The sequence below is a fragment of the Benincasa hispida genome, chromosome 11 (genome assembly GCF_027475165.1).
Source record: "Benincasa hispida cultivar pf3 chromosome 11, pf3_genome.v1.1, whole genome shotgun sequence".
Lineage (NCBI taxonomy): Eukaryota > Viridiplantae > Streptophyta > Magnoliopsida > Cucurbitales > Cucurbitaceae > Benincasa > Benincasa hispida.
In genome coordinates, this window is record NC_143488.1 from 48,994,518 (window position 1) to 49,010,240 (window position 15,723).

Here is a 15,723-nt window from a genome sequence, read left to right on the forward strand (position 1 = left end):
AATTTTAAAAATTAAGCCTTCAAATTTATATAAACATTAAAATTGGATCAAATTGGACATTTGTACAAATTTAATAATTCATTTTTTATCATTTGTGGGTCTAATTTCCACAATTGTTTTAAGCTTGAGGGTTCAATTTTTAATATTTGTAGAAATTTAGGGTCCAATTTTTACAATTAAACGTTTGAGAGTGTAATTATGACTACTATTATACTTCATGTGGTTTTTATAATTTATCCTACAATTTTTTTATATGACAAGTTTTTTAAACAATAATTTATGTTCTGTTTATTACATTAGAAAGATAATAAGTAAAATAAGTTGAGCTTTAATAATGATACCGTAAGTATAATAATAATTGACCTGCAGTCGGTTTTTACATTCATAAGTTTGATTACCTTTTTTTATTTTTCTATTTTTGGTCGTTGCAATGGTTGTATTTTGAAAGTTTTAATGAAGCTACAATGAACAAATTGTAATCAAATACGATAATTAGGAACTAAAATGATAATTAAACCAAATAATTTGAATTAAGGTTCATCTCCATTCCAACTGTTCTTCATCTTGGGTCCGGTTGGGCCTTCTTCTCCACGAATTTCATCCGGCAATTTGTTTACAAATCCTCTGAAGCCTTCCTTCAACCTCCCTGGCAGCAAATTTTCCACTTTTTCGATCTCTTCAACGATAGGATATTCGATTCTCGGCCCCCATTCTCGAGTATAATTCAACCACGGCGGTTCCACCACCATCCCCTCCAAATACTCCGCCGCAACTACAGAGTAGTTCTCTCCGGCGTCAAGCACCAATCCGCTCTTTGCCGTCTCGTTCCGAATTCCGATCTCCGTTCCGCCCTGCAACACCAGCCCCGCTTTCGAGTACGATGCATGGCCGTTCAACGACGAATATGCCACCACTTTGTTCCCCTTCTCGAACTCCAGCGACGGCGGATCGACCCACTCACCTTTACTATGTTGTGCGAAGTAAGCTCGCCGGAGCTCGCCGGTGAAATTGCTCATCCGTAATGTAATGTGCTCCCAATCGCCGATGTGTTCACCAATCTTCGTGAATGGAATGTCGATTATCCCGACCTTTGCTGTTGCCGGCCCGTTGAAGGGGAAGAAGATCCATATCGCTATGTCGGTGAAAATTCCTCCGATCATCGGCTTTACATGGAGATAAACTTTACAGCTCTGTAAATCCCCATTTTTCAATTTCTCTTTTAATTCCTCGTCTGTGGGAAGATTTAACCAGAATTGTCCATCGTTTGAGCCTCCTTGAGGAAGGTTCGACCCATCCGGGTTGATGGGAACCGGATTTGACTCGTTGGATTTATCATACAACAAAGCCCCGCCGGAGAAAAACCAGTTTACCGACGACGGAAGGTATTTTTCTTTTGGATGAAAGTAAATAATTGGAGAATAAGCTTGAAATAAAGAATCAATTTGGGATAAATCCGGCATAGCTGCAGAGATCGAATTCAAATTCTTCAAACAGAATAGAGCAGGGGACGGAGAATTCGCTGTATCTGATGCCGGCAGAGCTATAAAAGCTCCGGTTGAAACTCCCATCTCTGTGATTCCTCTGTTTTTGGGTCTAGAACTATAAACATTAAATCCATTTTCGTCTCTTGATTTCATCGGCCCCCAAATCCATGCTTCCTTCTCGCATTCCTCCGTCATGTCCAATCGAACACACCGTATGTTGTCCAAGGAGGGTTTCTCCGGCGAGGCTGTGACGACGTGGCCGACGGCTCTGTATCCGTCTGGCGGCGTCGGCGACCAGATGTAGCCGTTACCGTCTCGTTTAATTTTCGATGACTCGGTGCTCCATACCAAAGTATAATCCACGGGCTTCTTTAAGGCTTCTTCTCCGTTGGACCCGGTATTTTTCCCGGCGAGGACAAATCCGAACAGAGCTTTACTATTGGATTGACAAAAATAGGTCAAAACGAAGAATCCTTCGGGAAGTGAATTGGGTTCGAAGAATGTGGCACCGTGATTCTCTGGCCCACCTTCACGGGCAGCCCAAATTTTGTTGAAGGACGAAATTTGGCAGACTTCCAGCCCGCCGCCAAGGTGGATGGCGCCGGAAGCAAATCCTCCGGTGTTTCTGTTGCTGTCGGAATGCGAGGCCGGATGGGGGGAAGGGAAGGAGAATTTGGAATCGATGGGGAGGGTTTTGGAAGGGGTTGAAGAACAAGAAAAGCAGTTCCCCATTAATGGCGGAAATTAGAGCTTGAGGGAAGATTTTTGGATTGGATTGGATTGGATTGAATTAGATTGAGAAGTGAGAGAAATGAAGTGGGATTTTGAAGACTCTGTTTTGACGATGGTGAGGCGTGCACGGAAACCAAAATTTAAAAAATAAAATAAAATAAAAAACTATGTTTAATTGAAATTCGTATAAGTTTTAGGGGATTTTGTTGTTTATCATGGTCATATTTTATTTTGTATTGGGCAATGTTAAGAAATGATTAAAAGATAGATAGAAGTTTATTGCGGAAAAATTGCGTGTTGGAGAAATGAGAAAAGGAAAGGGATAATTAAAAACATTCAACACATGTTTCTTAGAGAATTTGTAAAAATTACCCTTTCAATTGTAAAAATAACATACTTAAAGTACATTATAGCCCATACTTATCTTATCTTCTTATATTTCACTAAATTATTCCGTAAATTCTTTTTAATATTTTTTAAAAATTATTTTATTTTATTATATATTTTTTTTATGTAAGTGATGAATAAGAATGCATGAAGATGAGTGTATCCCGATAAAAATTAGGTCTTCAAACTTCAAAAATATGTTAAAAGTGGACCTCAAAGTTATAATAGTGATAGAAACTGGACCCCAAGTGATAAAATTGAACTCTCAAACTTATGCAATTGTTATCATTTTTATAATTACGTAAGTTTGAGGTCTAATTTTTACACTTTCATAAGTTTGAAGACTCAATTTCTATTATTAAAAGTTTGAGTGTATAATTATAATTACTTTGATATTTTAGGGGTGATTTTTATAATTTGTACATTTTATTTTTATATTTATTATTAATTCAACAAATATGAAATTAATAAATATGTGTTTGATAAGTAATTTGAATCATATGAAAACTGTTTTTGAATTTTCTAATGTTCAAATTCTAAAAAATATTTGTATGTTTACCATATCTAAATTTAGAATTTGAAAAAATAGAGTGAATAATATTAATAATAATATCATCGATAGAATTTCTCTAACTAGTACTTCTTTAGATTGGAAAAAAGTTGTTTAAAATAAATTTTGAGATTGTTTCAAAAGTTATTTAGGATTGAGCGCTGAGTTGAGATAGGATGTCTGAAATTCATATGTTTGTGGAGTTCATATATCTGTATACTTTATATGTCTGTGTTTAAGGTGCAGAGTTGAGTTCATACATGTGAATGTTTGATGCAGTTTTTTTAACTTTAAATAATCTACTTTTATGGTTACTATTTTTGTTTTGAAATTTTTTTATTCAATAATTCTTCCCATCTTTGTTTGAATAAAATATGAATTGTAATTTTTTTTCTTTTAATTTTTAGAACTTTTCTTTCTTTCTTTCTTTCTTTTTTGGGAAATGAATGACAATTAACCCGTACATTTCTTGCAGAAATATGGTTAAATAAAATGAGAAACTAAAGAGAAATAAAAACTTTCTAGCCTTTTCTCCATGAATTTCATTATCATCTTCTTCTTTTACTTTTTCTTCCTATTGTTGCTTCATATTTTTACTATGTCATTTATTTTTTAATTAAATCTCTCCCATCATCGTAACGATCAATAGAATATCACCACATTTCTTCAACAGTTTCACTTTCATTTCTTCTAAATTTGGAGGATCATAAAAAAAAAAAAAAAAAACTATATTTTTCACTAATTCTTACTGGAAAATGTTCCAGAAAAAAAATCATTTTATGGTTTTTTTTTAATATATGTTACATTTTCAACTACATACATATTTTTCGTCTAAATATTCTTAACACTCATTTGATATATGAATTCATTACGTATAAATATTACATTTACTGTAGACAAAATAATATTTTTTTATATAATCAACAACCCTACAATATATTTTAACAGTCACCAGTCTTATAGTAGTTGGAAGTGGTTGTCGAAGTTGATTATCGAAGATGATTTTTGCTAGAGTTTGTAGCCGGAGGTGGTTGTTGAAGCCTAAAGTTAGTCACATGAAGGTGTATTGGAGTTGGTTGTCGAAGTTTGTCATCAAAGGTGGTTTTCGAATCCCGAAATTGGGCGAGGGAAAGTGATCATCGAAGTTGATCACCAAATATGATTTTTGCTAGAGATGGTAGTCGGAGGTGACTGTAGGAGCCTAAACTTAGTCGCATGAAGATGGTATTAGAGTTGATTGTCGAAGTTTGTTGTCGAAGGTGGTTGTCGAAGCCTTTAGTTGGTTGTCAGAGTTGCTCGCTCAAAGGTGATCATCGAAGGTGGTTTTCATCGGAGTTTGTAGTCGGAGGTGGTTGTTGGAGCCTATGAAGGTGGTTGTCGGAGTTAGTCATTGGAGTTTGTTGTCAGAGCCAATTGGTCGTCGAAGTTGGTAGAGTGAAGGTAGTCGTTGGAGTTGGGTCATCGGAGGTGGTTGTTAGAGTTGGTCGCGGGAAGTTCTTCGGAGCTCGGAGCTGATCGCCAGAACTATCATCGGAGGTAGTTGTCGGAGTTCGAATTTTGACCGAAAATCATCGGAGGTGGTTGTCGGAGCTCGGAGTTGGTCACTGAAGTTGTCATTGGAGGTGGTTGTCAGAGTCTGGAGTTGGTCGGCGGAGTTATCATCAGAGATGGTTGTCAGAGTTCGGAGTATGACAGTGGACGATGGGTGGAACTACTGAAAACATGTGAAGAGAGAGTTAGGGTGAGTTGGTAAAATATACCAATTCAACTCCACCAATATTTAAAGTTGGTGGGCCAAACAATGAGTTATATATTATACCAATTCAACTCAACTCAACTCATGTTGGTGAGCCAAATACCCACTTGAAGAGGTTGTAAGTACTCCAATTTTTTTTCTTTTTTTGTAAAATGGCTTATTTTTTATAATTAAACACTTGAAAAGTTAAACAAAAAAAGTTTCAAATTTAGAAATGAACCATAATTCAAATACATTCTCCTGTATATACATTATAATCCACACCATTCGATTATAAATTCATTCGAATTTCTATTTGAGATTGGAAAAACAAATTCATTTAAAATCAAATTTTCCCACTTGCCTAATTTTTTTTTCTTCGACTACCCTTATTTTATCGTATTTAGTATACTTAAGGCCTAAATTGAGATTAGAGAAAAAAAAATATTTTTCTTGAAAAATATTTTTTTAATTTCTTTTGATGAAGAATGGTTCAAAACACAAAAATATTTTTTTAATTTCTTTTGATAAATAATGGTTCAAAACACACCTTAAAAATATTTCAAAAGCTATTCTGAATGGTTGATGTCCAATTCTTCATTTTTTAATGATTTATTTTCAAAATCAAACACTTGAAAAGTTAAACCAAACACATTTTTAGTTCCTAAACTTTTAAATTTGTATATGTTCCTAAACTTTCAAAAGTGTATAACAGTTGAATACCTAAATTTTAAAACGTATTTATAGACTCTTGAACTTCCTGTCTTATATCCATGAAATTTCTATACTTTAAAAAGTGTCTAATAGATCCTAAAAATTTTCAATTTTGTGTCCTAAGATTCCTATATTTTAAATTTGTATCATACATAAATATTTTTTTAAAAAAATTCACACATCTATCAAACATAAAATTGAAAGGTTGAAATTGAACATATTTTATAATTATTCTTTTAAAATACTTTTATTAAAAAAAATTATATTTAATTTGCAATTACTACCCAAAGAAAAATATCTACATTTTATGGATATCATCCAACCATATAAAAGAATAATGTTGAAAAAGATGAGCTGAGCTGTGATGATATGAAGAACATAAATTAATTTGAAGAAAATATAACCAATCATCTTTCAATGATTTTTCATACTATATTTAATGTTGGGAGGCAATATTATCTTGCTTTTGATTATTTGCAAGGGCATGGTCTGTTAGACTTTGGTATTTGTTTAATAATTCAAAACATTATATTACTTTTTTTTTTGGAAAGCCTAACTTGAAAGAAAAATCAATTGTTGATATAAAATTCTCACATTTTAAAACAAAATGTGATCGAAAGAAAAACAAATTATAATGCACGACCAAGTTGTACATTAGTTTTTCCAACTATCTTAAATAATTAGATTTATGCTATTTGCAATATAACATTTTTGTTCAAGAAATCTACATTAATTATTAAGATTACAAAATAAATAATCATTCTATTTACTTTAAAATTTTGTAACTTCATTTTGTGTAAAAGGAAGTGATAATTTGTAGGAATACAAGTTATTTTGGCTCTTAAGTAGGAACAACTAAGGTTTTTAATGATAAATTCTCCTCATTTTTAGAAGAAACGCATGGAATTACTCAAACATTAACAAACTTGTGCAAAAGAATGTTTATTACTAAAATGTTGTGGCACTAACACATTATATTGCAGGATTTCAATAAGAGGCTAACGTATGATTAAGAAGTGTCACAGGCAAAGTTCTAATGCATGGGCTATGCGTCGGAGGGATTCAACGCAAAGAAGATTCATTGATTCGGGCTGTTTGTGTCAAATCACCATTTGCAAGTATGAGCACCTGCAGCAAGCAGCATCTGAAAAGCTTCCGAGTGTCAAGCGGCTGACCAGGGCATGGACTTTAATGTTATCCATCACCAAGCTGGAGATGACCAACGCCTATAAAGAGAAGAAATCCCTCCAGAGTTCGAAGTTCAGAAATTTTCAAGTTCTCACTCTCAGTATTAGCATAGTTGTAGTTTAGATCTTTAGAAGTTGTGTTGTGGTGCCAAAAAGAGCAGAAGGGAAGAGAACCACCATTACCACCGATCAAGGAGCGGAGGAAGCCGAGCTTGAGAGAGACACTTCATCCAATTCCTATACAAGTGATTGTACACAACTAGAACTGAGCCAAAGAGATACAAGAGATTGTACTCTGCGGCTTGACTCAGTTCCTTTCATCTCATTTATCGCTTTCGTACTTTCATCTGATTAAATATTGCTTTTGTAAAAACAATCTGCTTCTTTATAAAATTCATATATTTGATCCATCACACTTTGTCATTGTTTATTTCTTGTTTATGTTGGATGCATCTGTACTTCATGCAAAATTTCATTCGCTTAAGCCAACTTGATCAACTGGTAAAAGCATCTTTAGCTTAGACTATTCGAAAGAATAAATAAGCCCGCATCAAGTAGAACGCCTAGTACATCTAGAGATAGACTTACTAGTGTTTATTGCATGTATCCTAGAGAGGTTTTGTATGTTATTCACATTGAGAAGTGTTGAATAAAATCTAACGTATAAACAAAGAACAAATCATCTCATTCATCACATTCTAGTTCGTGTACACTCATCTTAGATCGACGCATACCACTTGCACTAAAATCCATTTCCACACGACCTATCATTCTCTACTCAACTATTTTGTATCTTCTTGCACAAGCACAACACCTTAGTGTAAATAACACATTCCTTCATACATTTAGGAAATCTCTACAACAGCTATAACGCAAGGTCTACGTTAGCTTAACCTGAATCTTTGAGTTCAACCCTGGACTTACCATGAACCTAAATTGGATTTATACTTGGGTCTGATTTAGGAAAACTTGAATTGGGGTGGGAACGGGAAACCTAATTGACGTTCAAGTTTTATATTCTAGGTTAAATTATATTCTAGCTTAACTTGAATTAGTCCCGAGTCGGGGGCGGGGACGGGGAGTGCATTCCCCGTCCTTGTCCCCGTTTAGCTCACGGAGAATTTTTTTCCCCACTCCCTCCCCCATTTCCCGCCTAATCGGGGAATCCCCACTCCGACCGTGGGACCCTGTCCCTATGGAGAAATTGGACATATCTAATAATAAGTGATTATAATTATTTCATAAAACGCTTTGATCAAGTTGGTGAGTAGGTGTTTTTGTACACTTTAGATTATGAGTTTGATATTCTTCTTTTCCCTTAATACTCTCCCACATGCACAATTTTATTTGGTAAACCGAGAGTCGAGTCGAACAAAGTAACAATGAGTAGTTCTTAAACTTTTAAAATATATATAACTCATTTAAATATTGAATTTCTAATCTTTTAACTAGATGTCTAAGAGAGACACGTTTTTTATTCTAGGTTAAATTATGAGTTTTTGTATCCCGTTACAGAAATTCAGAATTTAAATCGATACGACGTTAATGTCAAATTGTAATTTGATGAAACAAATTCACATTGAAAAAAGCATTGACAGGCATGGATGAATAGAAATTTAGAAGCATCATCTAACTGCGTTCATCTCCATTCCAAGAATCCTTCAATTTGGGTCCAGTGGGTCCTTCTTGTCCAAGAATTTCATCCGGCAATCGGTTCACAAATTCTTTAAAAGCTTCTTTCAGCCTCCCCGGTAGCAATTTCTCCACCTTCTCTAGTTCATCTGCTATTTTGTACTCTATTTTTGGCCCCCATTGCCGGAAATAGTTCACCCACGCCGGCTCCGCCACCACCTCTCCCAAATACTCCGCCGCTATCTCCGCGAAGCTCACTCCGGTGTCCAACATCATCCCACTTTTCGCCATCTCATTCTTCAGCCCGATCTCTCCCCCACCCTGCATTACCTGTTCAAACATGATCGAAAAGATTAAAGACCCATTTAAATTCACGTGTGAAAAAAATTTTCTTTAAAAAAATCATTTTTATTTAAATATTTTTAATAAGTTGTTTGAGTAGTTATTTAACACACTAATTTCTTTTAAAATGATTTATTTTTTAAATTAAACACTTGAAAATGCATAAACACACCTTAAGGTCCAGTTTGATAATTATTTTGATTTATTTGAAAAGTAACCGTGAATTTTAAAAAGGTTACATAAATCATTGATTTATTAGATGCATATTAAAAATATAGTGACAACACATAATTGGAATTTTAATGACCTATTGAAGATTATTTTTTAAAAAAAAATTTAAGATCTATTTGACATAAAATTAGAAGTTTAGTTACTTATTAAACATGTAATTATTTTGATCTATTTGAAAAGTCCAAGCAATGTAAAGCTAAAATTGAAAGAGTAAAAATGAACAACATTCAAAACATTATAAATTTAAATTAGGTTAGATTATAAGTTTAATTTTTCAACATTAATTTTTTAATAGATTTGTGATTTTAAAATGTTTAATATGTCTTAAACTATTGATTTTGTATTCAATAAATCTTTGACATATTAAAAAAAATTAAAAATTAATTATTCTATTATCAATAAATTTAAAAAATGTTGACTAAGTCATTATCCTATTAGATACAAATTGAAAATAGAGTGACCTAGAGAACACATAATTGAAAATTGAATGGCTTGGCTATTTGACACAAAATTAAAATTTCAAGTACTTATTAAACATTCTCTTAAAGTTGTGATAAATAGACATGTCTAAACTTAATTTAAGTTATGTTTGGTAGTCATTTCGTTTTTTTTTTATTTTTTCTTTTTGAAAACTAAATTTTCTCCCTCTCATTTTCTTACAATAATTTACATATTTTTTAATTATGAGAATTGAATTCTTAACCAAATTCTAAAAATAAAAATAATTTTTTGTAGACTATTTTTTTACTTTTAAAAATTTGCTTTAGTTTTTGAAAAAATAGGTAACAAGTAGACAAGAAAGCAAGAAATTTAAAAGTGGAAGAAATGTTTTGTAGGCTTAATTTTTAAAAATAAAAAACCAAAAATCAAAAACTAAATTATTATGGTCTAATTATTGAATTAGCTAAATCCAATCTAATTAAATTTGCAATTTAAATTAAATTCATGATTTAAAATTACCAGTCCAGCCTTTGAGTAGGACGCGTGGCCGTTCAACGACGAGTAAGCCACAACTTTGTTGCCGTTTTCAAACTCAAGCGACGGCGCGTCAATCCACTCGCCTTTGCTGTGCTGAGCAAAATAAACCCTCGATAGCTCTCCGCTAAAATTACTAATCCGTAACGTTATGTGCTCCCAATCGCCGACGTGTTCGCCGATCTTCCCGAACGGAATGTCGATTATCCCAACCTTCGCCGTCGCTGGCCCGTTGAACGGGAAGAATATCCATATAGTTATGTCCGTGAAAGTCCCTCCGATCATCGGCTTTATCCGAAGATAAACTTGGCAACTCTGTAAGTCGCCATGTTTCACCTTCACTTTTGCACCGCCATCGATGGGAAGATCCAGCCAGAACCCTCCGTCGTTTTGGCCACCCTGAGGGAGGTTTGTTCCATTTGGTTCGATTTGAATGGGTTTTGACTCGTCGGATTTGTTGTAAAGCAGGGCACCGTTGGAAAAATACCAGTTCACTGACGACGGCAGAAATTTCTCCTTGGGATGAAAGTAAATCAACGGCGCGTAAGCTCGGAAAAGAGTAAAGATCTGAGAACGATCTGGCATTGCTGCAGAAATTGAAGCAGAGTTTCTTAAACAGAGCAATGACGTAGGAGAATTTGCAGCCGGCAAGGCGACGAACGTCCCCACGGAAACTCCCGTCGCTGTGATTTCTCTTTTTGTGGGTCTGAAACTGAACAGATTAAATCCATTTTCGTCGATTGAATCTTTGAGTCCCCAAATCCAGGTCTCCTTCTCGGATTGCTCGGTTAAATCTGCACGGACACATCGAATTCTGTCGACGGAGGGCTTCTCCGACGAAGTGGTGACGATGTGTCCGACGGCTCTGTAACCGTCCGGGGGCGTCGGCGACCAGATGTAGCCGTCGGTGTCACGTCTGATATTGGATTTTTCGCTGGTCCATACGAGGTCAAAGTCAACGGGCTTCTTGAGGACGTCGCCGGCAGGAGAGTCGTCTCTTCCAACGAGAATTCGGCCAAAGAAGGGCTTGTTGTTGGGGTGACAATAATGGCCAAGAGAGAAGAAACCTTGAGGAAGAGGAGAAGGCTCGAAGAATGTGGCTCCGAGGTTGTTCGGACCGCCGTTGTGGGTGGTCCAGATTTTGTTGAAGGATGAAATCCGGCGAATTTTCAGTCCGCCGCCGAGGTCGATGACGCCTCCGGCAAAGGCACTTTTGCCTGCAAAATGCAATGGTTTTATTACATTGATTTTATGTTATTATTTTATTTTTTAATTTTGTATTGAATAAGTATTTGAATTTTTACTTCCAAGGTTCAAATCTTTCTATTTCATCGTTTAAAAAATTTATTCATGAAACTTATACAATTGAAAAGGGAGTGAGTTTTTTTTTTTTTTTTTCCTCCTTCATGAAATGGAGTAAATTACCATTTGTTTTTTGAGATAGTAAATACTAAATTACAACTTTTTTTTTTTTTTACATTAAAAATGGAATACTAAAATATATTTTTAGACAATTATCCTAGAATAAAACCTATGTTGGATGTTTAATCGAAGTATAACTCATTTGACATAAAATTTGAAATCCTCAATGTAGAAAAATAATATATATATATTAGCCATAAATAAATATTAATCTTAAAATTTTGTCGATGTGTTTTTTATTCTAATTAATTAAATTTTAATTTTAAATGTTTTTTATATTTTGTTAAAATATCATTTTGATCCCTATATTATAGGTTTTTGTTCCATTTTGATCTCTACTTGTTAAGTTGTGAAAATATATCTTTTCTTGCATAAAATTATAATAACTCTTTTAACAATATCAATTAATATTAACTTTGATCGATAAATTTAAGATTTATTTTAAATACGATGACTAAATTTGAGATTTATTAAAAATATAGAGACTAAAATTTGAAAAATTAAAAATACAAGACTAAAATAGAATGAAATCTAAAGTATAGGAACCAAAATGATAATTTAATCTTTATATTTTATTTTAAAATAAGAATGTAGGAAGGTTTGGTCTTGGCACTCTCCACACATTCTTAGTTAAAATGGTTTAAAAAATATTTTTGTGATCTACAATTTTCTAGAGTGAGTTTTATATTTTAGTCAATTATTACATGTGGCTCATGTTGTAGACATAAATATTTGCTTTTATTTAATTTTGTAAAACTATTTTTTATATATTTAAATTTGTATATATACTAGAAAACAAGTTGAATAAATTAATGAGATGACAACGAAAACAATGTCTTTTTTATAAAGTCAATTTGTATCATCAAAATATAAATAATAATAGAAGATAATTGGAATGAAATATGATGAGTAAATTACTATTATGTTGAAAACTTCAAAGTTGAATAGTTTTGAAGGAGAAAATTGTCATTATCTAAAATAAAACTTCTAACAAAACTAACTCATACCACATTACTTTTTTTAAAAAAAAAAAAAAAAAAATTGATGTTGTTTGCGCTGTACTGTCTGACAATTGTCACGTCAAAAATATTTTTTTGAAAAAAATTGATTTATTTTTAATTTTTTTAGTTATAACTTGTAACAAGATACGAATGCATGGTAAATTATTTTTATATCTATTCATAAAAATGGCATTATAATTGTTTAAGCATTCTACATATAAGTTAGCTCTATTATTGTTAATTCATATTCTCTGTAATACATATAATATCACATTATATATATATATATATATATATATATATATATATATATATATTACAAAATTAATGAGATTAACAATTATTTATTTTTTACTTTTCATCTCAACTTTTTCATACTTTAATATATTTTAAAGATAGGTACGTTTTTAATATTTAAAATTTTATTACTTTGATAGTCATGAATGTTATAATATTTAAGTTGAAGGCTAGAATTGTAATATTTAAAATTTAATCAAAATTATGAGATTAAATTTTAAATATATCTAATATCTTTATACATAAAATATTATTGTTTTTATTGGAAAAAATTATAAATTTTTCTTTGAAAAGAAAACATTGTATTTGACTAATAAGTTTTCATCAAGATTGAACATAAATAATTTAAAAGTTGTTAAAAAAAAATTGGAAAATTTTCTCCACCGAGAATCTCGCCCTGATCCCTTGGACAACTTTGTTGGGATGGAGATTGAAATAGGGGATAGGCATAGGAACGAGGAAGGTTTTTTGTCCCCAACTTACCCGTGGACATCTCTAGATGTATTGGGATATATCAGAATATCTAACTTTTTAATCGATGATATATGTTCAAATCAAATTACTTACATGTTGACACAAACGAGATGAATATTTTTTATTATCTTACTAAAAGCTTCTTTTAAAAAAAAGTATTAATAAAATTCTATAACATATGCCAATTTTTTCTTGCTCTTTCCAACTAATTATATATTTATACCTAATAGGTATTGTTGAATTTTCTACCCTTCCAGCTCCCTCCTTCCAAAAAGCAAGAAAATTATCCTATTTTCTCTTACCAACCAAACCTTCTCCTATGTCCCACTAGAGTTGAATCTCAAGAAAAAAAAGGATAAATTATGAATTCATATATAGAGAGAGAGGGTGTGAACGTTTTTTCATAAAAAAAGAATGGTCGAGGTTCATTTTATTTTTTGTTTTTTCGAATTAAGTCTATTTTCTCCATATTTCTTACAATAATTTGCATATTTCTTAAGTACAAATGGTTGAATTCTTAGTCAAATTTCAAAAACAGGAACAAATTTTAAAAAGCTATTTTTCAATTTTCAAAATTGCTTGATTTTTTTAAACCATTAATAAAAAGTAGATAACAAAAGAAAAAATTTTGGAGATGAAAATAGTGTCTATAGACTTAATTGTAAAAAAACAAAACACCAAAAACCAAACGATTATTGAACGGAAGTTAAATAATCTAATTGAAAAGAAATTTTCAATATATATATATATATATATATTCTTAAATTAGAAAAAAGAACTCCAAAGAGAGAAATAATAAGAGAATAAAAAATTGAGAAGTAGAGATGAATAAAACCTTGTGGAAAAGTTGGAAGTGGAGAAGGAAAGTTGAAGGTGGTTTCAATGGGCAAAGCTTGGTTGTGGTTCTTCTTGGATCCATTATTCCCCATTATTTTCTCAGCTAAAACCTCTTATTTCTCTTGTTTTAGCTTTCAATTTCTGTCTAATGTTTAGAAGACAAAAGAAAATTATGAAAGAAGCAATTAAGAGAAAAGAGATGGAAGGCTATGTCTTTGAAGCAAGAGTTTGTAAGCCATATATATACTAACTAAATCTTTGTGTATGTCAATGTAAATGCTTTGCACAAACCTTTGACTTCTCTTTTACACCAAGTTGGGACCTTCCTCTTGCTTTCTTCTTTCATCTTGTTTTTCATTTAAAAATAAAAAATGCTTCTTTTATCTTATTTGTGTATGTTCTTTCGAAACTAATAATATATTACAACGTGAGTTTTATAATGTTAATTTGATTAATGATTATCATGATTATGTCTTAGCCTTTATCCATTGGGTAGATTGAGACGAAAATTTCTATGATTAATTTGTAGAAATGGAGTATTTCTCTTTACAAAAGTCTTCTACATTTCATAGATTAGAACTTCTTTATATATATTTAATAGAAATAATCATATTATTAAGAGAAATTTTAAAATCTCAAATTATTTAATACACACTAATAGACTTCTATCAATCTTTATCAATGATAGATTTGTATCAATTTTCATTACTACTAGATGTTGATAGATTTCTATTATCTATCATAATTATAATTTAATTTTGCTATTTGTGTAAATATTTTTCTTTATTTTTCTATTTTTAAAAATATCCTTATTATTAAATCTAACTTATCATGGTATATTTTATTCGACTCTTTCTTAAATTGTTATTCTATGGAAATTTTTTTGGTCCAAATTTAAAGTAATAAGTAAAGTCAAATCTAAATCTTTTAAAAGTTTATAGAAATAAAAAAAAAAAAAATCAATAACATTTGTTTCAATTATGAGTGGCAAATTAAATTTATTTTATTTTTAATTATGCTCATGTTTCACAAGGACGTTGTTTTTTCGTTTGTTTTTGTTTATTTATTTTTTAATGTGTGTACAAAAGTAGACTTTGGTCTCATTCAATATTTTGTATTTTTGCCATCACTTCCATGTGTTTTTTAAAAAGGGACTCTTCCGACACCTAAAACAACCATCGAAAAATACATCGTCATGAGAGAGACGACCTCCCGACTATGTAAAGGTGCAGTCGGGAGTGCTCAATAACTCCCGACGCAGTATATGCCTCATCGATAGTTTATAAGAACTCCCGATGCCTCAAAAGAAGGCGTCGGGAGTTCGACAAAACACCTAATGCCTCATCATGCTCATTGGGATTTTGGAAGGCCAATCTGGACAGACTGAACTCCCGACGTATTAAATAATTCATCGGGAGTTGTGTAAGAACTCCTAAAGATTACGATAGCCTGTCGAGAGTTTTGCTTTAAAACCCCTAAATCGAACTCTCAATTTCATATATGCTTTCTTCCTTTATTCTAACCCTAACACATAAAACAGAAACCCCTAAATCGAACCAGTTGACTCTGCTCGTTGTCCGTCTGTTCCTCTGTCGTTCGTCACCGTTCGTCCTTCAATCATCTGTTCGTTCGTCAAACCAGCCATTCACCTGCGTCACTCGTCGCCTAAATCGAACCAGTCGTCCGTCGTCATTTGTCCATCGTCTACTTTTCGTCGTCTGTT

At 32.2% G+C, this 15,723-nt stretch overlaps 1 protein-coding gene and 1 pseudogene across 2 annotated transcripts; both read right to left on the minus strand.

Moving 5' to 3' along the window:
* Positions 1–327: 327 nt before the first annotated feature.
* LOC120089826 (hypothetical protein At1g04090 pseudogene) lies at positions 328–2,449 on the minus strand (annotated as a pseudogene). Its single transcript, XR_016524217.1, has one exon. The product of XR_016524217.1 is annotated as a hypothetical protein At1g04090 pseudogene (transcript).
* A 5,768-nt stretch (positions 2,450–8,217) lies between these two features.
* On the minus strand, positions 8,218–14,214 carry LOC120091322 (hypothetical protein At1g04090-like). The gene is made up of 3 exons (XM_039049305.2): positions 13,999–14,214; positions 9,955–11,186; positions 8,218–8,751 (listed from the first exon to the last, which is right to left on the minus strand). Exons 1-3 carry the CDS (start codon positions 14,090–14,092, stop codon positions 8,419–8,421), a joined length of 1,659 nt encoding a protein of 552 aa, XP_038905233.1. The 5' UTR covers positions 14,093–14,214; the 3' UTR covers positions 8,218–8,418.
* Between the last annotated feature and the right edge of the window lie 1,509 nt (positions 14,215–15,723).

What these genes read in the sequence shown, in the direction of transcription:
- LOC120091322 (XM_039049305.2), bottom strand. Translation starts at nt 14,092, where the DNA reads ATGGGGAATAATGGATCCAAGAAGAACCACAACCAAGCTTTGCCCATT. An exon ending in ACTTCCAACTTTTCCACAAG is followed by an intron (nt 11,187 to 13,998) that starts GTTTTATTCATC and finishes TGCATTTTGCAG; the next exon opens with GCAAAAGTGCCTTTGCCGGA. An exon ending in CCTACTCAAAGGCTGGACTG is followed by an intron (nt 8,752 to 9,954) that starts GTAATTTTAAAT and finishes ATGTTTGAACAG; the next exon opens with GTAATGCAGGGTGGGGGAGA.